Below are 27,485 nucleotides of genomic sequence, written 5' to 3'. Positions count from 1 at the left end.
CCCCATTTTAACTCTAATTTCACTTGGTATCAACGCGATTTAGTAGGAGAAGTACATTCATAAGATCATGAATTACAGCTGTGTTCTCAGTGATATTGCTACGTGTTTGACTTTCTAGTTGAGATGGACAACAGACATGGCGCAACTGGCAACGCGTAACATTTTGTTACGTCACAACACTATATGAATGATCGTGCTTGATTGGTTGAAAGTTGTGCGTCTGATATACACAGCCGCCCACTCATGCCATGCGTAGATTGAAGAGTTGAGGTAGAAAATGGTTGTGATGTTGATGAGTATTATGTTTTGCCACACCGTTGCTAGATTGTTCGAATTCTAATCATACGCAGTAATCAAAAAGGGTGGCATAGAATGAATGAAACTGTAACACTTTCAGCGTATTTTGCAGAAGATAGGCATAGCATGTACGATAACATGCGAGGTGGTACAAGGGGAACCACATCTGGGAATTCATAGAGAGGTGCATTTGGGACATTGGGAGAGACCTTTTTAATACAATGGCGCTGACAAAATGGAAGTTAAGTAAGAGAAGGAAACGAACGGAGGTAAGTGTCACTATTTTCATACGAATTGGGACAATATTCGTCAGCTTTCTCGGGCCAAAATATACAGTCCGTATGAAAGGAAATGTGCGTACTGTTTGTTGATGGAAATGACAAACATAATCCACTGAACAGTTCCGAATTTTGAAAGCTTTTATCTTATGTTTTCGTCTCCCTAAATTTCTAGCTGTGAGCTCTCTAACACCTTTGTGATGCCAGAATGTAACAACGGTAATATGGAAATGTGAAAAAAAACCCAGAAAATCTTCAATTTCATGAAATTCCCAAGACTTGTGACGCTCTGCTCCGTGGCCACTTACATGTAAATCTTTAACAAAATAATTCAATTTATATCTCTGAGATATGCAGAAAGGTGAAAATTAGATATGCTGAGTATATTCTTACCCGACCATACCAAGCACTCTAAGAGAAAGATCTTGAAGACAAATACTCAAGGAAAATATGTCGGACTGCACTGGTATCTTGAACAGACAACCGTAGGCCTATGTTTTGTTCCGATAATCACTTTAGGTCGCTTTACAGAAAAGGAGTATATTTCTTCTATTTAAAGTTCTACAAAGGTTCAAAGTAGAAATTTTGACCAAACTTTAACCCGACTTCACAATGTTGCCATCAAAAAAACCAGTTTTGCACTAACGGAAGCGCCATTAATGGCGGATTCTATAATACACTATTAATAATGCAGGTCCAGACTCTTTTCTCAGGCATGTCACATTATTTTCACAAAAAGTCCGTTCGGATCAGCGTCGACCAAGTTGTTTTTTTTTTTGTTTTTTTTCTTTTTATAGTCTTTCTTTCTTTCTATCTTCTATTTCTCTTTCTTTCTTACTTTTTTCTTTGTTTGTTTGTTTGTTTGTTTCTTTCTTTCTTTCTTTCTTTCTTTCTTTCTTTCCATTTGTTCTTGTTTGATGTTGCTCGTTTTGAGGATACCATCATTGGTCGCGGGCTGTGCAGACTTGAAGACACGACATGCTAGATTCTCGTTCAAATATGGCCTCCGATCGCAACTTTCAAAGCAATGTTCTCATAGTTAGACATTTGCCAATGTCATTAAATGCTTCGGATAAAGAGGAATTGTTGAAGCACTTTGGTGCCGTGAATGTGAAATGCATGGCAGATCGAGGACGAATGGTAAGCTTTTCGTGCGGCGAGTCTTCATTCTTGTAGTCCCACATCTAGATTTTCATGTTTCTTTGCGCGCATTCTGTTCAAGGAGCTGTGCATCGATGTGTATTCTAAATTTATATCTAACCGTTAGTCTATTAGGGCCTACAAAAGACTAAATTTACTGTAGCTGTGGTAGGCTGTAGAACTCTGTCAAAATTATGAATTTATGGTAATTGATCGCTTACATTTGTACATTTTCTATTACAACTCGACTAGAAAACTGGAACTTTCAAGTTGCAGTCTTGCAGTATAAGACAGAGCTACAACTTACTGAGCTGAGTTAGGCCTACTCAAATTAAAAGTCCCAATTCTCTTTATTTTTATCTTCACATGTAATTGTAACGTTAAAACTGATTACTTAGTTAGGGCCTATATTTCACTTTTCTTTGCAGAAACACACAGCCTTTGCCACATTCACAGATCATGATGCTGCAACACAGGTGAGACCCCATCATTACTTTTGATTACACTGTGCTTGGTGATTGCTACTTCCTCTGTTATGGTATGTACTACGAGTATATTACTGTCTGAGTGCAGTGAGCACTGAGGTCACCAGTGCCAGTGCACACTTGCTGAAACATTTTTAGTGAAGAATGTAGTGTGAACACCCCCATAAAAAACAATAAGAATTAAAAAGCTCAGCAAAAACAAAACAAAAACTAGACTCGGAATTTGTCAAGACTGACAAATTAGGTGATCCGATTTTTTTTTTTTTTAATCAATGATTCGAGTCCTGATCGCAATAGGCATGACCATATAGGTTTCATCTGTGTTTAGAGACATTGGCCGTGTGATATTTGGATTCTCATTTACAAAAGAGAGTCAGGTCTACCATCTTTGGTACCAAATTCGGTATAAACCAGGGAGGTACCTCCCTGGTATAAACTATAACGAAGATACAGAATGAAGTACATTTGACCATTGACCCAACTTTGCACAGCCAAGATGGCATCTGAGCAAAAAGTGGTTATTTTGTGAAATGATTCTTGTAACATGGTCTTTGCGTGTGCAAAATATTGGAAAGATAGGACATGTATTCACCAAGATACAGGTTGAAATATTTATGACCTTTGACCCTAATTTACATACCCAAGATGGTGTCTGATCAAGTAGTTGTTATTTTATGAAATAATGTACGTGACATAAACTAAACATGTGCAAAATATGGGGGTGATAGGGGCTGTTTTTCTAGAGTTATTGCAAAGAAAGTTGCAGAAAGAAAGAAATATCTCAATACATCGAAGATAAGTTTGATTTCAACCAAGTTTTTTGACGTGATCTCGGCGTCGTATGAAAAGATGGAGCGAATACCGACGATAGCCCAAAGTCTCAGCTACAACATATTACAATCTGGGAGAAATTCACCGAGGAGTAAGTGAGCTAGTGCTCGATAAAGACCGTCATGTCAATTTTCATTTCCAGAAAAATTCCCTCCCATAGAGATAACACGTAAACTGGTTAAATTTGACAAGGTTACATTATATCCATTTTCACGAGGTGAAGACATCATCCGATTAAAATTTTGATGAACAAAACTTAAAGAGTATTAAATTGGCTACAACATACTAAAATCTGGAAGAAATTCACCGAAGGGTAAGTGAGCTAGTCGTCGATAAAGACAATCATGTCAATTTTCACATCTAGAAAAATTCCCTCCCATACAGATAACACCTCATAACGAAGATACAGGAAGAAGTACATATGACCTTTGACCCCACTTTGCACAGCCAAGATGGCATCTGAGCAAAAAGTGGTTATTTTGTGAAATGATCCTTGTAACATGGTCTTTACGTGTGCAAAATATGGTAAAGATAGGACATGTATTCACCAAGATACAGGATGAAACATTTATGACCTTTGACCCTAATTTACATACCCAAGATGGTGTCCGATCAAGAAGTTGTTATTTTATGAAATAATGTACGTGACATGAACTAAACATGTGCAAAATATGGGATTGATAACCATTGTTGTTCTTCATCTATTGCACAGAATGTAGTAGAAAGAAAGAAAAATAAAGAAAAAATTATGTTATTTTATAGAAATTTGAAGGAGAAGCATTAAAAAATCAGAAAAAGATAAAGTTAGGAAGGGAGATTAAGACTAAATAAAGAAAAAGAAGAAAAAAGAGTTTGAAAAAAAAAATATTGGCAAGGGTGAGGCTCGAACCAGGGACCTTAGGATTACGAGTCGGATGCGCTATGCAATGACCTATTTCATGCTCCATAGGCCCTGTGTATTAAGCAAAATGACGCTGCATCGAAGCCACGTGCCATTTTCAACCAAGTTTTTCGACGTGATGCCGGCCTCGTATGAAAAAATGGAGGGCACACTTACGATAGCCCAAAGTCTCAGCTACAACATACTAAAATCTGGGAAAAATTCACCGAAGCATTAGTGAGCTAATGCTCGAAAAAGATAGTCATGTCAATTTTCACTGCCAGAAAAACTGCTCTCCCATAGAGATAACACGTAAACTGGTCAAATTTGACAAGATTACTTTTAATCCATTTTTACGAGGTGATGCCGCCATCCAATCAAAATGTTGTTATTACATTAATGAAAGAACATTTAATAAGCTACAACATACTGAAATCTGAGTGAAAATTGGCAGAGGATAAGTGAGATACGCCCAAGTAAACTTGAAAATTGATGACGTCATTTTGAAAATTTACTTTTTTTACTTTATTAAGAAATTTGATATCTTTTAATCACTTTTTCAGTATCGCCAACCCATAAACTGACATGTACAACTCATCAGCTTTCAGAATATGTAAAGAAAATGGGGGGTCACCGTCCATCCTGACGAGTAAAATCGGATTTAAAATTGGCGGTTTTTGGGCATTGTTGTACTGTATATCGCCATTGACGCGCGCGCGGAATTTCAACTTTGACAGTCCCGTATGACGTCATATTGAGTCGGATTGACTTGAAACTTGCTAGAAATGTTCCTTGACTTTTCAGACATCCGATAAATGTAAAAAATCGGGAAATTTCTGTTGCATATGAGCTGTACGTGCGTATATGTGCGCGCGCGTACGCGTCCGTCCAATTTTTTCAATTTTTCAAAAAATGCTGCAAATGGTCTGAAACGTGTGCAAAAAAAATTTGAGCTCGATTTGAGCATACAAATATTTCAACGCGCGCATACGCGCACGTTTTAAGAGAAAATATGAATTTTGAGAATATGAGTAGAATGCGCATAACTTGAAATATATGTGACGTAAATTTCATTGAAAAACTCTATTCCATTAGTGAGATATGATTGAGAATGTGTTTTCATATAATGACGTCACAGTGACGTCACGGTCGACTGATCACTATTATACATTAGATCTGTCGTCTTTGGGACATGATACATATATGGTATAATTTTGAAATTGATAGGAAGAGGACTTTCTGAGCTAACCTCTACACAAATTTTGTCCAGAAATAAAGAAGAAGAAGAAGAAGAAGAAGAACCAACAAAGAATCCGTACAGATACAGAAGGTGATCCGAGAGGATTCTCGGATCACCTAATAAGATGCAAATAAAAAAAGACAAAGGTCTTGATATTTTTAGCAGAGGTATAAAACACTTACTAACAGACAAGCAAGATCTAGAGGACTCGAGGAAGTGCTTGAAGACCTCAGTCGATGGATTGGGCCGACTCCACTTCGGCAGGGAGAGCATTTAATATTCCAGTGACAGACCACAGTAAATAATCATACTTTTCAAACTCAAAGATAATAGGAGTCAGAATTGTCACTTAAAGAATATCTGTAAGTAAAGTTATGCATAAGCCTGGTTTTTGTTGTTGTTGTTGTTGTTGCTTGTTTCAAGTTTTGAGTGACAACCGCATAGACAGCAAGGTATTCATAAAGGTGGAACAGCGTACATTAAACACTCGTGGCCCTTACACAAAGTTATTCATACAGTGTCATGTTACAGTGTCATGTTAGTCTAAATGTACTTATGTAAGATTGTGTTGTCTGATTTAGTGCTGCATTGCATTTGAAGGTATCGCTCTTGTTTTTATTCCTCTCAATATTGAACAGTTGTTTGTAGATTGTTCTTTGCAATCAACAGAACCTTCAAAACTACAGTGTAATTCAGAGTGTTGCAATATGATTCGGTGCACCATACCCCAGGGCACCATCGTAACCTGGGGTATGGCATTGTGTAGCGCCATCTTGTGTCCATTATCATACAGTTGTGCAATGTTGTCGTGGTGACCATTTTCTCATCATTAGCGCCAGCATGAATCTGCGTGGCGATAATGATCCCATTGCCGATTATGTTGCATAATCACAAACAAGAAAACATTTTTGTGCATGATAATACATTGTACTGAAAATTACTCTTAAACATTTTTTTGGTAACCCAGGCCAGGATATAGCGCTGAAAAAAAAAAAAAAAAAATAAACAAAATGGCAAATTTTCATTAGGTACCCCAGAGTACCAAATATTGCAGCATATTGTAAACATTTTATTTTTTCTCATTATGCAGGCCTTGCACCGCCTCCATCAACTAGATGTGCTTGGGCAGTCCCTGACTGTAGAGTATGCAAAAACAAGGAGACAGGTTGCTCTGGCAACACCAGATCTGAGCAACAGGTCATCATGGTAAGACAACTTTGCTTACTTAGTGTCTGTAATTGCATGTTATTAGTATGACACCACTGAATGTAACAATAAAAGAAAAACTATCATTTTCAATTTGGACATTGAGCTTGTCAGAAATATCAGCACAGTTTTCAAAACAAAGAAGCAAGAAAAAAAAAATCCAAACAGAAATTTTTTAAAGTATTGAGATATACAGTACCATAAAACAGAAGAAGAAGAAGAAAAAATTAACTCTCAGATTTCAAGTTAATTTATGGAAAATCAAAAAAAGAAAAATACAAACAGAAACTACTAAAAGTATTGAGATATACAGTACCATACTAAAACAGTTCAGAAGAAGAAAAAATTTAACTCAGTTTTCAAGTTAATTTATGGAAAATATACTCTTCTGGATTTGGGCATGTTAACACTGTTGGTTGTTTGGATCAGGCATGGAAGTCCATCATGACTAATATTACAAAAATATGAATAATGTCTGATTATGTGTCCATTGTAAGTTTAGCAACTCGTTTCAGCTGGTCACATGTATCTAGAGTAGAAATTTCAATTCTCAAACAATGCATAAATCATGTGCACTTGACTTCAAAAGTGTTATCTCTGACACAATTCTCTTGGAGGAAGTTGCATAATCTGCCTTCAAATAAGTCAGATTTTTTTCATGTGATGTGACAAAATCCATTGTCACCTTTTTTCTTTTCTTGTTTTTTTTTTTGTGTGTAAATGAATCAAGCAATGTTCAAACTTCTTGGTTAGGTGAGAGCAGACTTAAGAACCTCATGAGGACCATTTAGTCATATTGACCATGAACCCAGAGTTTTAGTTTCCTGTTCTTAGCAGCATGCCTAGGCCCACCTCTTACAGCCAAGCAGCAAACCTGGCACTACATTACAGTGCCAGATATTCCTGGACTTTTGCATGGAAAAGAAGCCAGTGCATAACTCTTGGCTATTTTCTTACTGATGAGATCTACAGGCCTTGTACGGACCATCATATAAGCTACAATTTTAGATTGTTAAAAGTTATTGTCCAAAGGGGTATTGTATGCTTGTTCATTAGAACTGATACTTCTACACGCCCTAGCACAAGTCATTTCATTTATTGACTTTCTTCTTTTGTTTTGAATCCCAAGCTCTCTCCAAGGTTCAGTAGAGGACAGAAAAGGTAAAATAGCAGAAAAGGAAACCAAGTCTTTTAATGCAGAGGAGCTACACAGACAGCGGGCAGTCAAGAAGATGGGACTTTCTCCTGATTTAGGGTGAGTAAGTCAACAGATATTGAAGGGGTATTTACCCCACAGAAACAAACAGAGAACAGTATGGATGAGGATCATGGCAACAGTGAACCTGTAGCAATGAATTGTTGAACATTATATGAAGTAAATTAAGCTTTTAAAAATGTGTGCCCAAATCAGGTTATTGTGATATTCTATGGAACCGTTAATGTTTTTTGTGTTGTTGAATGTTGTTGTTTAATCACTGATGTTGTTTGTGTATTGTGCTTTATTAAATCTGCATGAAATCATTGTTATTTTGCATTTTCTCTGATTTTTTTTTGTTGTTACTGTCTAGTAATATAGAAGAGCTTAGTACTTAACATAAAAAGTCATAGAATATCAAGCCGTAGTTTTTATATGTGTGTTTTGTTGAAAAGGCAGATAATTATTATGGAATTAACATTACATTCCCATAGAACTCTAGATTAGAATTTGTACTGCTGTGCAAACAGACAGTAATAATTTCCACGTATTGTGACCCTTCTTTTAGTAACCTTGGTCAAACAAATATTTTTATGTAGTAAGTTTCCTTACAGGTATTTGCAAGCAAAATTCATAGACCTTTCTATGACAGCAGCATTCAAAAATATAAGCCATAAAATTTAAATGAAATCATTAGTTCATTCATTTGAACATGTAGTTGATATCAGATTAAAGTGAAAACGTAGTTTTGGTAAGGGTTTGAGAACCCGTCTGGCACCATTTCATATTTGTTTGGAATATATCGAAAGAGTCTACAAAGAAACTTACCTGGCTGACGCGGTTTGCCGGAATGATGTGTCGTTTTGGAGTATTTTGAGAAAAATGATAAAAGTCGGAAAACCAACTTTTATTCCAGAAGGATCCAGACTAACTCGGTCTCAGGGAAAACTCGACCCTGTTTCAGACAATTTACACGCAGTTCGTGATCGCCATATTCTACTGTATAATACCAAACATGGCCTACTGTAACTGAACAGACGGGAAAGTGCGTGCTAATCCTGTACAAAACAAATGGACAGCGCGCGGTCCTCAAGCCTATACGCACATCACCTCAGTTGCTGAGACGCGCTGTCTTAAGTTTTTGTTGTTGTTTATCAAGCGTCTTTGATTGTTTTCAGAGGTGCTTGATAGGCGCACACTAATTTTGCATGCGCGCCAAAGAGGTTTTTTGATGCGCGCATTGTAACAACTCGGACCATTACTGCGAGTAGCCAGAATGCGAAGCGCTAGTTTATACAGGCCGCTCCCATAGTACAACACTGTACAATCCAGAGGGACAACCAATACAACTCAGCCCGCCGTCAAAGCGAGGCCGAGTTATCCCCGAGTTCGAGTTTAGCCTAACCCCGTTTGGGTAAGTCCTGAGACTGAACCTTTTTGGTTAATATTTCGCATTTTCGTCGTTACCCATCGAATATCTTGTTATTACAGCGTTATTCCGCACATTTCCTAGGCATACGTTCACATTTGGGAGCGAAATTTGACAACTTTTGCAGGCGTACCAGAACTATGTTTGGGCTTTAAGTTGCAAGTCTTTTTTGTTCACCATGCTTATATTTGAACAGGAGATGAACAGAGAAGTGAATCTTTGCAGTTTTCAAACATTGAAACATATGAGACAACAGACAGGTTAGGAGAATGTTTTGCATAGAAATAATGACTGTAATGGTTGGAATAGGCATGATCTGTGGAAGAATTATTATATTGAAGTTTATCCATCTACATCACTCCTACTCTCTCTTTTAGTATCTCTCATCCCATCAACCCGAGACTCAAGTACCGCTACCCGCCTCCGACCGTCAGTATCCTGAGTAATATTGTCAATGCTCTTGCCTCCGTTCCCAAGTTCTACGTGCAGACACTCCACCTCATGAATAAGATGAATCTCCCAGCCCCGTTTGGACCTCTCACTCCAGCTCCACCCCTGGTGAGCACTTGTCCATTTTGTTCATATGCTCTCCTGTAGTTACTCCTTAAGCTTTCTTCTTCTTTTTTTTTTTTCACTCTCCATTGTATATCAGAAAGGAAACATCAACTCTTTACATCATATGGATATTTCACAATATCTGTTTCCTTGTAGGTAGCACTATGAGATCGAAATTTTTTCCCCACGTGATTGCATTGATGATGCTAATTCAGACTTAAAAGCTTAAATGCATATTTCCCACTTCTTTGTGACAAACTTGCAGGATGATGATGAGATGATTGCCCCTCCAGAACCTGAGGATGCCACCCCCGTGGAAATGGAAGTAGCCAGCTCTAGCGAGGAATCAGAACTGGAGAGTGATGAGGAGACAAGAGAACAGTAAGTCATGGATCATGTCTCAGATGTCATTACTTTTAGAAGATGTATAAAACAAAAACAAAAAAACCTGGAATATAAGAGGCCTTGTCTCTCAGAATGCCACCTTGACTTGTGTAGACTGAGATCTGTGGAAAGATTTACCCACACAAAAGAATTGAGCCTAAAATCGAGACGATCTTGCTCAGTGCTGATACTGTAATTGCAAAATACAACATAAAAACGTGAAATACTGGCATGAAAATAATTGGTGTACATGATGCTAACACTAGTAATTTGTCAATGTGCATAGAAAAATCTATGAAACCAGTAAATATCACATGATTGTACAGATATATTGAATTGTAGTGCTCAAAACTAGGTTGTATACATGCTACGTTGAGAATCATCCATCAGCTTTTTTTTTCTTTTTTTTTTCCTTTTTTTTTTTGTAACCAGAAGAAGAGCTGTAAGAGTGTTCTTCCTTTGAGTCAGTCAATATAATATTGTCTTCTTGTTCTACAGTCTCTTCACATTTACCATTTCAAATGAATACCTTGGTAGTCAAATTCCCTTCCCTGTATGTGGCTGTTATACTAAAGAAACAGAAGTGATATTTGTAGCATCAATAGTGCTATGCATTCTTGGAAATTTGAGGAAAAATCTGTATGTGGTGATTATCAATACATTTTAAGTTGCAATATCCTGTATCTTTTATAGTCTCCTTATTCTCATGGCCCCTTGCTAGCTTCATTTTTGTAGTTCTGGCAATGTAATCACCCTTTATTTGTACCTTTCTGCTTTCTGAAAAACTTCATTCTTCTAGAGCACGGAAGGTAGCAGAGCAATTGGGGCACGCTGTAAAGAGACCTCTGAAGAAAAAGGTCGTAGGTCAGCAGCGCAAGAGGCCACGCCTCCAAGACATGATCGCCCAGGCTGCAGCCAAGTCAGTTGTCAGTGGTGCAGCTCCAGGGGGTGGGGCCCTTCCCAGGGGAGAGGTGTTTGACCCGGCAGAGACGGCCCTGGGGAAGAAGGCTGAAATCAGACTGGCTGAAAGCATCACTGTGGCTGTGGAGAGGCAGATACAGCAAGGTAAAGGTTTTGTGTGTGCATGTGTTTCTGTGTGTGTGTATGTTTTTATGTTTGCATTTGTGATCTTTCTGCACTTGTTGATGCACCACTAAATGGAATTTAAATATGGGTCTTTACTGTTGAATGTAGCTGTGATTCCAACTCCAGAAACAATTATCCAAACAAAAATGTTTTGTGTACAAGGTTGTAGCCATGATGAAATGGTTGAAAGTCTATGAGTTTGTGAACAATATGTCAATAAGGCATCTTTCCCCATGCTGAGCTGTGGCCATACGCCAGTGCAAAAGTGCACCTCACTGTGACATGCCTTTGCTCATGTGCTCACAATATACATCACGTGCAGACAGCCAGCCAGATGGTGATTTCAGTAACCAAAAAGGATAAAATTTGATGATTTTTGGAAACCCTTGATGGCAAAATTTTATCTTGGTAACCAAATCAAAATTTGATGATTTTTGGTACTTTTTTGGTGATTTTGAGACCAATGAAAAATAATCACAATAACTGAAAACAAAAATGCATTTTTCCCATAGTTCTCCCGTTATACCAGTTAGACATACATTGCAATTTCCTGTAGAAACATATCATGTTCATATTTTATCACTCAACACACACACACACACACACACACACACACACACACAAATACACACAAACTCACGTACTGAGTACTATCCATACACATCGTACATTTTTTGCATTTAGTGTGTGTACTACGGCTTGTTCCGCAGTAAATTGCACCAAGACTCGTGCAATGCAATCATATGTGGGCGTTTGTTAGCAATTCATTGACATCATTTTGTCTTGAAATTGAAGCCTAAACTACATTTTTCCAAATTTGATGATTTTTTTTTAATGATTTTTGTGGCAATTTTTTCACATGCTTGTCGGTGATTTTGTTCTGTCTGGACCTGGCAATGCTGGGTTGGTGCAGACAACCAGCCAGCACCAGCCAGCCAGGAAGAGGAGCAGACGGGTGCCTTTGGTACGTTCCAGCCCACCAAGTTACCCGTGGACGCCAAGGCGGTCGAGAAGGAGGACGAGGATGAGGAAGAAGACGATGACGGGCCGGAGTCGTCAGAATTCATCACAAGGGATCAGCTGAAAGAGAAGAAGCTGTCCAAGGATGGTAAATGTCACTCATTGGTCTTTCCTTTTAGTCGACAGAATGTATAACAAAGATGTGCATCTTCTCTCCTTTCGTTATTTTTCTTCTTTTTTTAAGTACAATGTACATTGTATTTCTTTCCTCCTTAGTGGCCTTTGTTATTTTATGCATGAAAAGGTGGCTTATTTAATATCAATAATGAAATTGTCTAATTAGTGTAAGAGTGGAAGATTTTCCGCATGTTTGCTCGACTTGATACTAGCTCAAAAATAAAAATGTGTAATTTTTTTTTTACTTACTTTTTATTTTATTTATGGTTTTCTTCACGCTCACTAGTTTTCTAGCATGAGTGAATTTGCTGTCATCATGCAGACACACACACACACACACACACGTATGAGGGAGGCACAACTGACGAAGCATTCAAAGTGTGCACAGAAAATTGTGACTTTGGTGGGTTCTACAATTCACATGAAATTAATGTACTGCCAAAAACAAAAACAAAAAATCGGCGTTTACAGTAAATGTGCATTAAAATGGATTGCTGTGTTCATTGTATGCTGTTAGTGTATGTTTGTATAGGGAAGTGTTTGTATTATAGTGTGTTTATTTTTCTATGTTTCAGCACAATTTGTGAAATTCTATCCTTTGCTTTTATCACAGAAATGAAGCACATTTCAGTCTTCAAGAACTACAGCTCTGGTGACCCTACCACAAGGCTTTACATCAAAAACCTGGCCAAGCAAGTGGAAGAAAAGGTAGGCATTTCATAAACTGTAACTATTTGCTGGCATGTAATGGACTCTTATATATGTGTTGGTGATTTACATGTACAATGTTCTGATTCCATATAAGTGTTTTTTAATTACAATATAAGGGCCTAGCAGTGTGGAAAAACTGATAGTTATACCATCTTTGTTGCAGTGGAGTTGTGCTGAATTGAAACTAAAAATATGAGTGCATTGAAACTCGGCATATGGAGTGACAGAATTCGGATTTATGTTTAAATGTTTCCGAAGGCTCAAGTGAGCTATTGCGATCGCTCTTCGTCCGGCGTCCGTCGTTTGTCATCCGTGTGCGTTGTCCGTCGTCCGTTGTGCGGAAACTTTTTACATTTTCATCTTCTTCTTGAGATCCACATGACCGATTTTCACCAAACTTGGCAGATAGCATCCCTAGAGGGATAGGATCTCAATTTGTTCAAATGGGCACCATGGCCCACCTGGGGGCCCCAGGGGGGCCCAAACCCCCTAAAATTAAGGAATCTTTAAAAATCTTCTTCTCTAGAACCAGAAGTGATAGGGCTTAGTTAATACTATGAGTTAGTACATTGATGACTGTAGTTTCAAGTTTGTTCATGGGTGAATCAGGGGTGCCCCCCTTGGGACCCAGGGGAGGGGGGTGGGGAGAGGTCCTTATGGGGCCTAAATTGTACATTTTCATCTTTACTTTGAGATCGCCGTGTCTGATTTTCACCAAACTTGGTAGCTAGCATCCTGAGGGGGATAGGATCTCAATTTGTTCAAATGGGGCACCATGGCCCACCTGGGGGCCCCCAGGGGGCCCAAACCCCCTAAAATTAAGGAATCTTCAAAAATCTTCTCTAGAACCAGAAGTGATAGGGCTAAGATAATACTATGAGTTAGTACATTGATAACTGTAGTTTCAAGTTTGTTCATGGGACTGGCGGAATCAGGGGTGCCCCCCAGACCCAGGAGAGGGGATGGGGATGGGTCCTAATTAATGAGGCCTGAATTTTACATGTTCATCTTCTTTTTGAAAACCTCATGATGAATTTTGACCAAACTTAGCAGGTAGCATCCCTAGGGGGATAGAATCTCAATTCCTTCAAATGGGCACCATGTCCCTCTTGGGGGGCCCCTGGAGTTGGGGGGGGGGGTCCATTATGCAGACCTAAGTTTCCAATGTTCTCAGTTAAGAGTGTGCAAGAATGCATGAAAGGTGAAATTGCAATACTCAGGTGAGCGCGTGACCCCCGGGTCTCTTGTTCTTGTATTCTATCTGTTTACATATTCTTTGACTTATATTACCAGTACTTCATAACCACTGTCTCAGGGTTTATTTTCAAGTGGTTTTAAAAAGAAGTTTCGAGATGACTGATGTAGTAAATTTAAACACAACATGAAATGACGCTGTGAGGAATATGTTTCCATTGTATGACAGTTTGTGCTTGTGTTTTGTTGGGTTTTTTTGGTCATTGAAGGGGGGGGGGGGGGAATGGTAGAAATATGTAGCTCATATAATGCCTGCATAAAATTCACTTTAGTTACTTCTCATGGAAGTAGTATGGACAATTATACAGTTGTTGGAATTGTGCATGCTAAGAAATTTTTCATGATTGCGTTGCTGAAGATGGTATTTGATGACATTATTTTTGTGTGAATTTATGAATTTATAGTTTGTCTCATGTTCTGTGGTTTCACAGGATTTGAAATTCATTTATGGAAGATATATTGACTGGTCATCACCAATGGATAAGGACATGTAAGTACTAGTATGCATTGTCAATATATTTGGTGAATGATTAGATTTGTGGTGTGCTGTTGTTGGTGTGGATCTATGTTTTCGCAAAGCCAGCAAATGATAGTTTGTTTTCAAGGTTGTACCTTGTAAATATACATTACTCTTTGTGTTGGTCATCAGCTGTAGCAATAGCTTATTGATTTCATTTTCATCAATTTTGATTTATTCTGCAATTCTATATTAATTTGCTAGATGCATGTATTCATAACTAAATTTGTGGAAATTAGAGGAAATATGTTATTATACTTGTAGAGAATGTGTATTTAAAACTCATGTATACTTTGCCCCATCATTTAAAAAAGGAAATTTCAGCCAGTACTTCTGAGAACAAGATGAGTGCGGAGTAAGTGGATTACTTCATTTAAGAGTTGTTGTTTAACCTCTGTGAATCCAGTTTCAATTCTTTAATCACCTGTAGGAAGTTTATGCTAGTTTGAACTTTTTTTGCGTGGCATATAATGTACATGTATGTCTTCCGGGAAAAATGCATGAAATACCCTATGATTATATGTGTGCATATACAATATGTATGTATGTATGGATACGTAGATTAATGTATGGGTGAATGTCATATATTTGTATGTATGTATGTATGTATATACGTGTATGTGTGTATGTATAATGTTCCTGTTGGATATAAGGTTCAGTGAGCATCTGTCTCCACCAACAGTTATTGATATCAGGAGTTCATATTATAGGAGTGTGTTGAGGCAATGTATGAAGTAAGACCCATCTCCATTTCCTTTTTCTTCCAGGTTCAACATACAGCTGATGAAGCAGGGGCGCATGAAGGGGCAGGCCTTTGTTGGTCTCCCCAGCGAGTTGGCCGCCCAGAAGGCCTTGAGAGACACCAACGGATTTGTCCTCCACGACAAGCCCATTGTGGTCGTATCCTTTCATTCCTCCACACCGCCAAACTTTATCTCTCCCTTGCAGATTAGTTTAACGCTCTTTAAACACACTTTCCTTTGTCTATCACACTTCTATGTAGGCAGATTAATCTTACTCTTTGTGAGTGCAAAGTGAATGAGGAATGAAGTTTTAAGAAAAGTCAGTCATTATACCAAAATGACTTATTTTAGGCGAATGTACACACCATGTGAAATCATTCATGAGCATGTATATTGTAATATGTATCTCATCACTGCATCCAACCAAGCTCAAATTCTATCCCCCAAAATGGTCGAGTTTTTTCTTACAATTTTATCACTGCCTCTGATCTAGACAAGTCACTTTAACCCTAATCAGGCTGGGCTTTTTTGGCTATGCTATATCTGCGGGGGGGCGGATTCCGCCCCCCCTTCAGATCTCGCCTATTGAACGCGCAATCGCGCCGAAAATCAGCACACGCGACGCCCGCGACGTATTCTATCAAAATGTATGGTTGCTTTCTCCGAAAAATTTTTCTTATATTTTATATTAATTAATTATTGTAATTTATGCATAAAATCAGTTTTGGGCTCTAAATCACTTATTTATGCTCCAATTAAGCTAATTTCTTTTTAAAAATGTTTCTTGTATCATACTTCTGAGACATAGGATAAAAAAAAATCTGTATTGAAATTAATTTCTTATGTATTTTATTGTTTTTTGAATTTCTTATGTATTTCTTTGTTTTTTGACCTTCTGTTTTTGTTTGTTTTTTGGGCAAAATTTGTCACAGACATTTTTCAAAGCATTATTATGCTAAAATAAATTAATTTCGGCCTTTCTAAGTGAAGATATGAATTTTTATGTGAATTAATTGAAAAAACACAATTTGCATTGGATTTGTACACAAAATCACGTTTTGGAGCAATTTTGGGGTTGACAAATTTTTTTCGAACGGGCGTCGCGTCAAAACGGTACGCGAGGGCGCAACAATTTGGGTCTCAAAAGTTGCGCGATACTTGAAAGAAAAAAGTCATGAAACATCGCGGCGGGAGCTTATCGCGTTGCGAAGATATTGCGCGAAAAGTCGAGGGGGGGGCGGATTCCGCCCCCCCCAGCCTGATTAGGGTTAAGGTTTTCATTCTCCTTTATCAAAAAGTAGGATGGTTATGTGACAGTTCTGTTGAATCCTTGTATCCCTGTCTGGTGATCATTAAGAATCCTTGACTAGTGTGCATTCATCCAGAGCTTTGCTCGGTCTGCCAAGCCCAAGGAGAAGGAGGATGCCAAGGACGCCAAGAAGCCTGCTGCCAAGAGACCAAGGGATGCCAGGAGAATATGAAGCAAATAGGTTACACCACAAGAGGGCGTAGTCCAGAGTGGAGGTGGCTGCGCAAGGGAGCTGCCATTTTGGGTTGTAGGCACTGCCATTGCCTTGATCCTGTACATTCATTGAACAGTAGATGGCAGCACACTGTTTAAATGCGCTCGACTTGAATGTGCGACGCAGTCAGGCTTGCACCGTTTTATAGTTACGTCACAATGCTCAAGTAATCATAATGCTCAAACATCATTATGTTGCTTATGTTGTTTGATTTTATAGCGTCTTCACTCAAAGTGGATATGTATGTGAAACAGACATCATAATGCTCAAACTACTTTCTAGTCAACACTCGAGTTCCCGTCATTTATTTTGTGAGTAACAAAAACGTTTGGACTCTACAAAATAGTCTAAATGATATGATATTATCGTAGAAACTAATATCAACAATAAATCACATTGTGCTTCTGCAAAATAAAATGTGTTATTAAGAATAAAAAATCACTCCAGATATGATAAGACAAAATTTGACTTGAACGTAGACTGAAATCAAATACCGGGATCTCCCTCTTCAATTTTGGACGCCTCATTTGTACGCACGCGTATGGCGACTGCTTACTCTATTAATAAACCATTTTAAAGAGCGCAAATTACATTCAAGTCTCTAAGTGCTTTTAGAAATGAGAAAAGACAGATTATACATGTGTAAGAACACACAATACAAAGTAGAAAATTACATATATATCAACTTAAAACACATTAAACAATTTACAGAACAATGGTTACTTTACAAACAAATGAGACTTCAATAAAGACTTGAACTGATCTAATGATGAACATTCTCTGATATCATTGGGGAGCTGATTCCAAAGTTGAGGTATTGAATATTGAAATGATCGTTGACCGTATGACTTAGTCGATACATTAACCGGTTTTAACAATTGTTTGGTGCTTGAGCGAAGTTGTCTGGAAGGTTGATATTCTTGGAGGAGCTGTTGCAAATAATGAGGAGCTAACTGATGTTGACATTTATATGCAATTACAAATAACTCATAAACTAACCTATCTTTGACTGGCAACCAGTGCAACATGTGTAATATTGAAGAAATAGAGTCATATGTGTGAGTTCGGGTAACCAATCTTGCAGCTGAATTTTGAATTCGCTGCAGTCTACCTAACATTGAATCTGACAAACCATATAACAATCCATTACAATTATCAATTCTACTCATTACAAAAGCATGTATAAGCCGTTCAGTCGCACATTGATCAAGATAACATCTAACTGAACCAATTCTATGTAGTCCAAATGACGCTGTGCGACATATACTGTTAATATGATCGATCAAAGTCAGTTGATCATCAAAAAGAACCCCTAAATTGCGTGCACATCTAGTAGGACGAAGAATAAACTCATTGAAAGTTATCGGAGGAAGCAAACTCCTTTTCCTGAAACGTGAACATATATGAAGCAATTCAGTTTTTTCTTCATTGACTGAGAGGCTGTTTACTGAAGACCAATCAGCTATTGCACGCAAACATTCCTCCAGTTTTGGAATAATCATTGGCCAATCCCCTTGTTTTCCTGTAGCATATTACCCTATAATTTCTTTGATATGAAGCTACATGGAGAGAAAGAGATAGAAGGGAAGAGGAGAAAAGATGATACAGAAGAGAAGGGAAGAGAACATAATACAAAAGAAAAGGGAAGAGAAGATTATAAAAAAGAAAGAAAAAGAAGAGATAATACAGAAGGAAATGGAACTGAAGATGATAAATAATGATACTAATGGTTATTTATATACACATGTAGCATTATATCCACAGAAGTGCTGAAAGCATTCAGAGGAAGTGAGAAAGGAAAATTATACAAATAGATAATAGAAAAGAGGAGAGTAGAAAAGGAGAGAAGGAAAGAGGGAAGGAGAGAAGAGCATAGAAAAGAGAAGACAAGAGAGTAGAAGAGAAGAGAAGGGAAGGAAAGAGAAGAGTAAGGGAGAGAAGAAAGGTAGAACAGATGCAGACAGACAAAGAATGTAAACTCTGTCTTGATAGTGTGTTGTCATCTGTGCTCAACAGCTCTGCTTCCTGTGTGAAGGATTACTCTCATTTCTTGTGGCAGATGCTGGACGTTGGTGTAGCCATCAGATACAGTGTCTGTGTGTGTTTGCTGTTACTCGTGGTAGGATGGCTTCTTTCTTGGTGCACATCCTACCCTTATCAGCATGCACTGATCTGGCATCAAGATCAGGTATACTGATTTGAGCATGGAGCCACCGACTCCATGAGTTAAGCCAGAAAGTGCATTGTTTTCCATCATGATAATTGATGTGGAGTAGAATTTGGGACTCTGTTCTGTAAGACATTGGGACACTGGTAGCCAGTGAAGACTTTTGAGAACTGGGGTAATATTGGAAAAGTGAAATGTTCCACTGAGGACCCAAGGAGCAAAACTTTGAGCACATAGCAGTTTGGCAAGTTGATAAGTTGAAGACTTGAACAATAAAGCATTTCCATACTTGTCAATATTAGACATAAAATATGAAGGACAAACAGAGTCTGCAACCTTGTACCGTACAGTGTACTGAACTGCAACGAACACAGTTATTACGCTATGCTCATTACAACCAAGTAGAAATTCAGGTCAAAGCGTTATCATCTCTATACGTTCATGTACTTTACTGTTCGGCTATAACAAAATTTCATTATAATGAAAGAAAACCGCCAGTCTCTCGGACTTCGTTATAACGGGAGTGCACCGTAAATTGAAGACTCTGATACTGTGAATTTTGCATAATTGCATATAGTAGCTTGACATATACTTGGAATGTGATCTGTCATTGAACTTGAAGATTCGTAAAGCTTGACATATATTGTACATCAACATACCATATACCCGTGGAGTGACGACAGACCTTAGCTGCCAGGTGTAAGCATTGAACATGTGACAAAGAAAACTGCCACTCAACTCTTGAATTCATGTTGAACTGCTGCTGCCACCATGTCAGAAGTAGTGGGTATTCTACCTGATACGGTTTTTGGGTAGCTATAGATGGATTCACAAAATCAGGAGTTGCAACGCATTAGCTTCTCTGAACTATAAAGTCCAGCAATACCAAGTACAGTGTATTAGGCCGTATGATAGTGCGTCATACTGCAATGATTCGGGTCTGCTAGGATTGAAGTTGACAGAACAGTCTACTCGGTGATTTGAAAAGCTAACGAACAGAATATCCAGCCTATAAACAAACAAACGAAAGAATATGTGGATGGTTTTTATTTTTCCAAGAGAAGCTTTCGACTGGGTAATTATTTGATCTTCATGCTTTGTTGACTTTGAAGCATAAATAATAGTAGTTTCAACACGATGTGGTTAAGTTCTACTTGAGGTAGTTGCCCACGAGATCCAAATATGCCTGTAGATCACACTAGTTTGGTTCTCAACTCTTTTTGTGCCAGGGACTTTGGACAATGCGTACAATGCTATTATGTGGGGCTCTCTTTGCAAATTCGCACTCAAAGCGCGCAATGGGTTGAGACTTCATGAAATCTTGTCTGGCAGGGGGCACATCTCATGCTGATCAAATGTATTAGCCAGAGAAAGCTACTCTGGTGACTTATCACTTTTCCTACTTGAATAACAAAAGATAATTGTGGAGATGCTCTGGAATGTGATGGATTGTAAGTTGCCAACTGGCTTTTTATGCTTTTCTTTGCCTTCATCATCTTTTCACAAACGGTATTGTCGAGAAAAACGGTTATTGTCTGCAAGTAGCCATTCCATCTTTGGTGAATTAGTGAGTGTGATGTAGCAGTGCCAAAGATAGTGCATAGGGTGTTCTGTTTAAAACAAACAAACAAACAAAAAAAAACTGATGAATGTTTATTGATTGCGATGCATTTATTTGCTCTCTATCAAGCTCCATATCAGGTGGTATGCTTGTTGGTAAGTTGATGTACTAGTATAGCAAATTCTCTTGATGCCTGACTGACTTCAATAGGCATTCTAGATCACAACCTGCAGTGACGGGATAGGGTATGGTACGATTTCCTCAAACAAGGCTTCATCTGCCCAGTTTGTTGGAGTTTGTTGGAGTTTGTTGTTTCTGTAAGGAAACATCTGCCTGCTTTACATCCGCTTGATTCCCCACTGTACCATGGTCATCCCTATCCCTAGGTACTTCCTCTATCTAAGTCAAGCGTTCCCACTGGACTGGACAGAGCATTAGTCTGACATAATATGGGTCATTGTACATATGGCTGTCTTGATTTCAGTGCGGGACTTTGGTTCTCTTTTTGCTTGGCTTTTGTGATTAGACATCCTTTGAATCTTTCCTATTCATACAAGAAAAATGTCTGTACAGATTTGTTTGTGGCAGTGCTCTATTTTACCGTTCTGTTATGTGTGATTGAGGCGTGAGCACCTTTCACATGTTGCTCCGAAAGAAGATTACAACTACAATATATTACACATGGTCAATTATATTGAGAAATAAAACAGAATTTATAACTCTAGCCGACTATTCGACCTAGCGATCTGTTTCAAGAAGAGAAATTTGAGATGTTTAAAAGATATAGGGTTGGACACCTGTTGCTATGTTTTGATTGTTTTATGTAGTGTTTTTGTTTATTTGTTTCGGGTGGGACGACTGTGAAAGAAATTCATATTGTTGATAATGACGAGCATAATGGTGATGACAGTGGTGATAATGACAGTGTTGATCATACTGAATGGTGGTGGTTCTGATTCTGATAATGATGATTGTGGTTGTGGTTGATGGTAGAGGTGATGACGACAGTATTACTTATGGTTTATGGTGGTGGTAAAAATGATGGCAAGGGCGAGTATGATTGTAGTAATAATAAAGTGGATGATGACAGTGTAAGCCAGTTCGTATTAGCTCATGTGCACGTTGGTACAAATGACCATCTTTTTTTTTTCTCAGTTGGCTAGGCACTTCACTCGTTTTCAAAGCGGCATAATGCATAAGCTTGCCCGACGTAACAATTTATGGACTTTGTGTTACACAAAAAATGATCTTGCATAGCGAGACCAGGTGACCAAAACGGTCCTTCAAACAACCCTCGAGGGTTTCGTTGTTTTGTATTGAATACATCAAGACATGTTTTCATTCGTACTGCCAAATCCAGGCTTCCTGTCGGGTGGATGTATTGGCAAGTACCATTTACAAGCATTGCATGAATAATCATTGTTGCTTATCTCGGTGAATTTAAAAACCAACATGCGTTTTGGTACGAATGACCTCTTTGTGCTCATGCGCAAAGTAGAACTACGAAATGGCGTATTTGCTATGGTTGTGATAGGATGGTCACGGCAGTAATGTTTGCAGTGATGGCAGTGGTAGTGGTAACTATGGTGATGGCATGGAGGATTACTAATCGTGGTCATGTTGATGATCATGATTATGCCTAGTGATAGTGATTAGAAGGTGATGATTTTGATGGTGGACGTTGCGTGGTTATGACGTAATATTAATTATTTACACTTCACAATTAACTCCCTCTCGGTTTCTCATCAGTTCTACAGTTCCTGTAAATATAAGTGAATTATATTAGCAACATCACCTTCTCTTCATCGTAGAAACATGATAAAAGCAATACATACGTGATATTAAAAACAACAACAGCAACAGCAGCAGCAACAACAACAACAACCAAAGAACCATATCTCATGCATTACCGTCCATGGCGAAACACGAAGGACGCATGGATAACTCGTATAAATCAAAACATACGTGAAGGACGTTACATCATTTTTTGACTTCGTAATTGCCTGAGACGCAGCATTACAATATTTCTAAAATTGTATGCATAACTTCAGAGACGAGATTCTGTCCTCGGTAGACCTTCCCTGTCACCAATATTGATTATAGAACTCAAAGGATTATCAATGTGTTTGCATATTTCACCTTTATTAGTCTAGTTTGTTTGATGATTGCCATAATTGCAACGCAGCGACACTTAGGCTAATGGGAGATACAAGTATTACCATTAGATAAATTTCTACGGTGTTTAGTAGGGATGATTTTTCACCACTAGTCTCAGTGGCAGTCGTGAACAAATATCTTTGAGAATGCAAAATCCCATGATAATATTACAAGGGCGAGTTGTAATGAAGTTTAGAACATAATAAGATATAAGATTCAAAAGTCTTATATGCTTAATATCTGGGTGCCTACCAGTTGAGATCGTAACATCGGGCTCATGTTACTGTGAAATATTCGCGATCTGGTCACACTGATTATGGCCACATTTTTAGCAGCATAATTATGACCTCCAACCTTTCTTTCTCTCTCTCTCCCTTCCACTCTGTCTTTCTCGGCCGTGTTAATCATTTAGAGTTCGTCACGATAACAAGGTGTACACCGCATGATTACGGTAGTTAATTAATCCCCATTTTGTTATCTAAATTCTGTCGTTTGGTGGTCAAAGATCAGGTATAGGGTATATCAGGTTCATGTTACCGACCGAACCGAGTGAAACGCGGGAAGAAGGGAGGGGAAGGGGCTACAATTTCATAACTTTGCTGACATACATGTAACTCATTTTCGTATTCCGCTACACGGCCTGACCGCTCCGGTTTCTGTTATGAACTGACCCTTCATGAAGTACCCTCGTAGCTTTTTTTTTTTCAATGTGAATTTCGTTGGACATTTTTTTTTTCCAGCGTATCAAATGATGCAGAAAAAGTAAAGCATTTTGAACATGACAGGTTTGAAAATAATTCGTAGGACCGTGTCCGAGGTAAAGCTCAATCTCATAGTATAAATTTATCTCACATCACTGCATAATATCCAAAACACACTGTAATATTGGTAATTTGAAACTTTCAGGTATGGCAACAAAACTGTCTAGCAACTTCCTTACCTTTGCGTACTGCTGGAAGGGAGACATTTTTTTTTTTTTCTGTGGAATGTTATATTAGCAAGAAAAAAAAAAAAACCCCACTATAATGTACTAAGCCGATATTTCGCAAAAGTCGAACAACGCTCAACAGCCAATGCACAACACACTAGCATTGACCCTCCCCCCCCCCCCCCCGAAAAAGGGGAAAAAGAAAAAGACCCCCTCTTTCCCCTCCCCTTGTCAAGACGGTCGCATTCTGACCAACTCTGCCACTGGTGCTGGAACACAGGTTTGCCTAGAGCCTCAAAGTTAGTTCAACGGGTTTACGCCCTTGTGTTCCTCTGATAAGGAACTCAATTCTCCATTGCTTACTCACGACATCAGTTGACCAATCTTCCATCGGTCTTACATACCAGAGGGTGAACATTTCGTCATCGGTGAGTATATAGTTTTTTTCAAGTTTTTTTTTTTTTTTTTTTTTTTTTTTTTTTTTTTTTACCAGATTTGATGTCCTGTATATTATGAGGAAACTAAAATTTTTGTGTGATTAGTACATTTTTAAAGCTATGATGTCAATTTTTTTATTGAATTTCTGCGTGATTTAATATTACAATCTCTTTTCTGTTAACTATAGAGATCGAACAGTATGGCAAAAAACGTGGCTCAACTATTGTAGACTGTCTGCTGTGTTTGTACCGGGATATGCCCATGAAATAATGAGATTGCAAGTGTGAAATTCATCATTTTATTTAGTTAACAAAAGCCTTGTCTTACAAGCTTATTGATTATTATTATTATTATTATTATTTATTCGGCAATTCAATATACAATACAAGTTGACATAAAATACAAACAGAAAATCGTATTACATGATATGAAAATTGTGGTGGTTCCAGGTGCATGCTGCTGGTTGCCAGGGGAGAAAAGGCAAACTTAATCACCGAGGCTCGAGACCTTCCTCCCCGACCAGTGCATGCACCCAGAATCAGCTATATCAATGTAAAACATATACAAACATTGTCAAATAATACATTATTACACAAAAATGCTCTGAATTCAAACACAAATATGACTAAAATTATAACTGAATATAACCGATGCCCTATCCTGACCTGATGGTGTAAGCTCATCCAGCAAAACTGGTGATTTGATATTCTTTCAAAAAAAAACCAAACAAACCAAAACAAACAAACAAACAAATGTGTCATTGTGATACCATGGCAGCACATTGCCCGAGGATGATCAAAAATATATTCTGCTCATTTTAAAACTCAACATCCCTCCCAAAATCTCTATGCAGAAACCCAACCAATGGAATGAGCGAAACACTGGTATTTTTTTCCCTAAGAACATGGTTGCCTTGGCAACACATTGTCTAATACCGACATGTGACAAAAGTTGCACTGTCATAGGAAAACAGTCACATAATAAATCAAACCTAAACTCAAATACTGTAAACTGAGGGAGTGTTTAGTACACAATTAACTGTATTTACTATTGGATACAAAAAACCACATAATTACTGTAACAATATATTACTTTGGCACTGAAAAAAAAAAGATGGTTGCACACCTATACTGTGTATGTATTATTCTGGACATATACCAAGTCCTGTGTCAAATGCCTATAAAACCTGAGCCACACGGGGCACATTATCTGCACATTTACATACTATGGTGGTCCCACGTGTCAAAGTATAAAACTGAACCACATTTTCACTATTTCCAATTAATCTATTAAAAAAAAAAACTTTTACCATAGATACACATTGTGTAATATCAGAAAACGAAATCTGTATATCTATACACACTTAAGTACAACAGCCAAATGTGTGAAATTTTATATAAAATACTCTAAGATTGAGGAAGCCGAATCAATCACATATTTTTACACAATTTACACAAAAACTGTCGCTGCCATGGCAACGCATTATACGATCCTACAAAAAAAGGTGTTATGTATAACTGTTATGTACTTATGTTGATTTTGAATTACTGCTGTTTTCTTTGAATTTCTGCATGAATTGTTAATTTTCATTTAATAATTTTGTATTACTCTGATGTCTAATACACTTGTAAAAGAAATGCAACCCACAGACCATTAATGAGGAAAGCGTTGTGAGGGAACGTTTATGACAGCGAGTTATTAACTTTTATGTATTGCTGATAATGTCCAAATAACTTAAAATGTAAAATTCTTAAACACGTTGAGATTATTTGTCAGTTTCAAAACGTTAATATGATGATATTCGGCAGCTATGCAGAAAATGTATGATAATTTAACGTGTTCTGTTAATGTATTGAGATTATGCTCCTTCCCTTCTAACTCTACTTCCTGACGAAAGTCCGTAAAGTCTATTTATACCCCCTTTGGTCGAAAGTTTTGCCCGCCCCCCCCCCCCTCCCTCAAAAAAACAAAACAAAACAAAACAAAACAAAACAACAACAACAACAACAACCAAAAAAATGCCATGGTGACGACAGCTAAAGTGCAATTGTCTTGATGTGTCCTCACTGACATGGAATTCATTATTAACACAGTTAGTAGTCGTTTTCTAGGATTTTATCTTAACAAGCCCCTGCTCATTGACACTCCTTTTAAATAATGCCACGTCCCGGATACAAGTCACGAACATCACACACAACGAGAAAATCGTTTGTGCTTACCAATACCAATGTATGTTTCAGTGTTTGTTATCACTATTACTAACTTCTTTTTAACGAGATCATAACTTTCCGCCTACTCATACTGACTGCCTTGTTACACTGAATTTCTTCTCTTTTCTTTTTCTTTTTTTTTTCCATAAGATGAGAGTGAATTTCAACTTCATCCTGCATGCATAAATACTTGTGTAATTTTCCTCTGGCACCAGTGGCTATGGCACTGCATTTATGTCACCTATATTGGTTGACTATTTGCCTTTGCGAGTGACCACCACCATGTAACTTTCATAGTGACACGGTCCATTTTGAAACATCGCCATTATAACATCGATATTCCTATACTACTATTTATGTACGATATTTCAATGTAGATTTACGTGAAATGCCAGTACTAATCTGCATTTTCTCTCTGAATAGCGATAACAGAATAAACGTAATTATCTAAGGATAAAGTTCCAAATACTGATTACGTTTGCTTTTGAGATAAGTTCGAAAATCAGACAGGGCAGCTTCTATTACAGTATATATATATTCTTTTCTTCAACTTATCGTTGACTTTTAATTAATGATTGGTCAAAGAATTGTGAGAGAGCATAGGTGGTCATAGGTGGCCATAATATCATTGAATAACTCTTGAGAGCAAGGGACTTAGCAATATTGAAGGAAATTTGACCGCCGCTGTCCTACGACATTAGGAACGGTCATGTAGTATCTCGAAGGTACAATGTACATTATAACCTTACCACAGTACTCGTCACGTAACCATGCATGCACACTATACTTCATGCTGTTAGTGTGTGTTGATTCGAGAATAAAGTAATGGTGACGTTCCGATACTGAAATTCAATGCAGGGTGCAGATATCGATTGCATGTTTGTTTTCCGAGTGATATGAGCGATCGCACAAAATATAAATACGTCACGGGGAACAGAAAATTTCAAAATTCAAAAATAGATGAACTAGTGAATACAGTAAATGAATGATGAGAGAAAAGCATTGATACATCGAAGGAAGATGAGGAGTACGTAGACCTAAATGAAGTACAGCTAGTAAAGAAAAGCGGTTGTTCATCATGATGATATCTTCGATAATTATGTTGATTTGCATTTTCAGTGTCACAATTTATC

The 27,485-nt window shown here is 37.9% G+C and overlaps 1 protein-coding gene across 1 annotated transcript; it reads left to right on the top strand.

Moving 5' to 3' along the window:
• Window positions 1-1,545: 1,545 nt before the first annotated feature.
• LOC140241766 (RNA-binding region-containing protein 3-like) lies at window positions 1,546-17,922 on the top strand. Its single transcript, XM_072321515.1, has 12 exons — window positions 1,546-1,715; window positions 2,144-2,191; window positions 6,242-6,357; window positions 7,487-7,612; window positions 9,359-9,539; window positions 9,802-9,917; window positions 10,720-10,985; window positions 11,920-12,114; window positions 12,757-12,851; window positions 14,540-14,598; window positions 15,393-15,525; window positions 16,754-17,922. Exons 1-12 carry the CDS (start codon window positions 1,554-1,556, stop codon window positions 16,847-16,849), a joined length of 1,593 nt encoding a protein of 530 aa, XP_072177616.1. The 5' UTR covers window positions 1,546-1,553; the 3' UTR covers window positions 16,850-17,922.
• The last annotated feature ends 9,563 nt before the right edge of the window (window positions 17,923-27,485 follow it).

This window comes from Diadema setosum, chromosome 18, assembly GCF_964275005.1.
Source record: "Diadema setosum chromosome 18, eeDiaSeto1, whole genome shotgun sequence".
NCBI lineage: Eukaryota > Metazoa > Echinodermata > Echinoidea > Diadematoida > Diadematidae > Diadema > Diadema setosum.
Note: the sequence above shows the minus strand (reverse complement) of the source record. Positions and strands in the feature narration are given on the sequence as shown.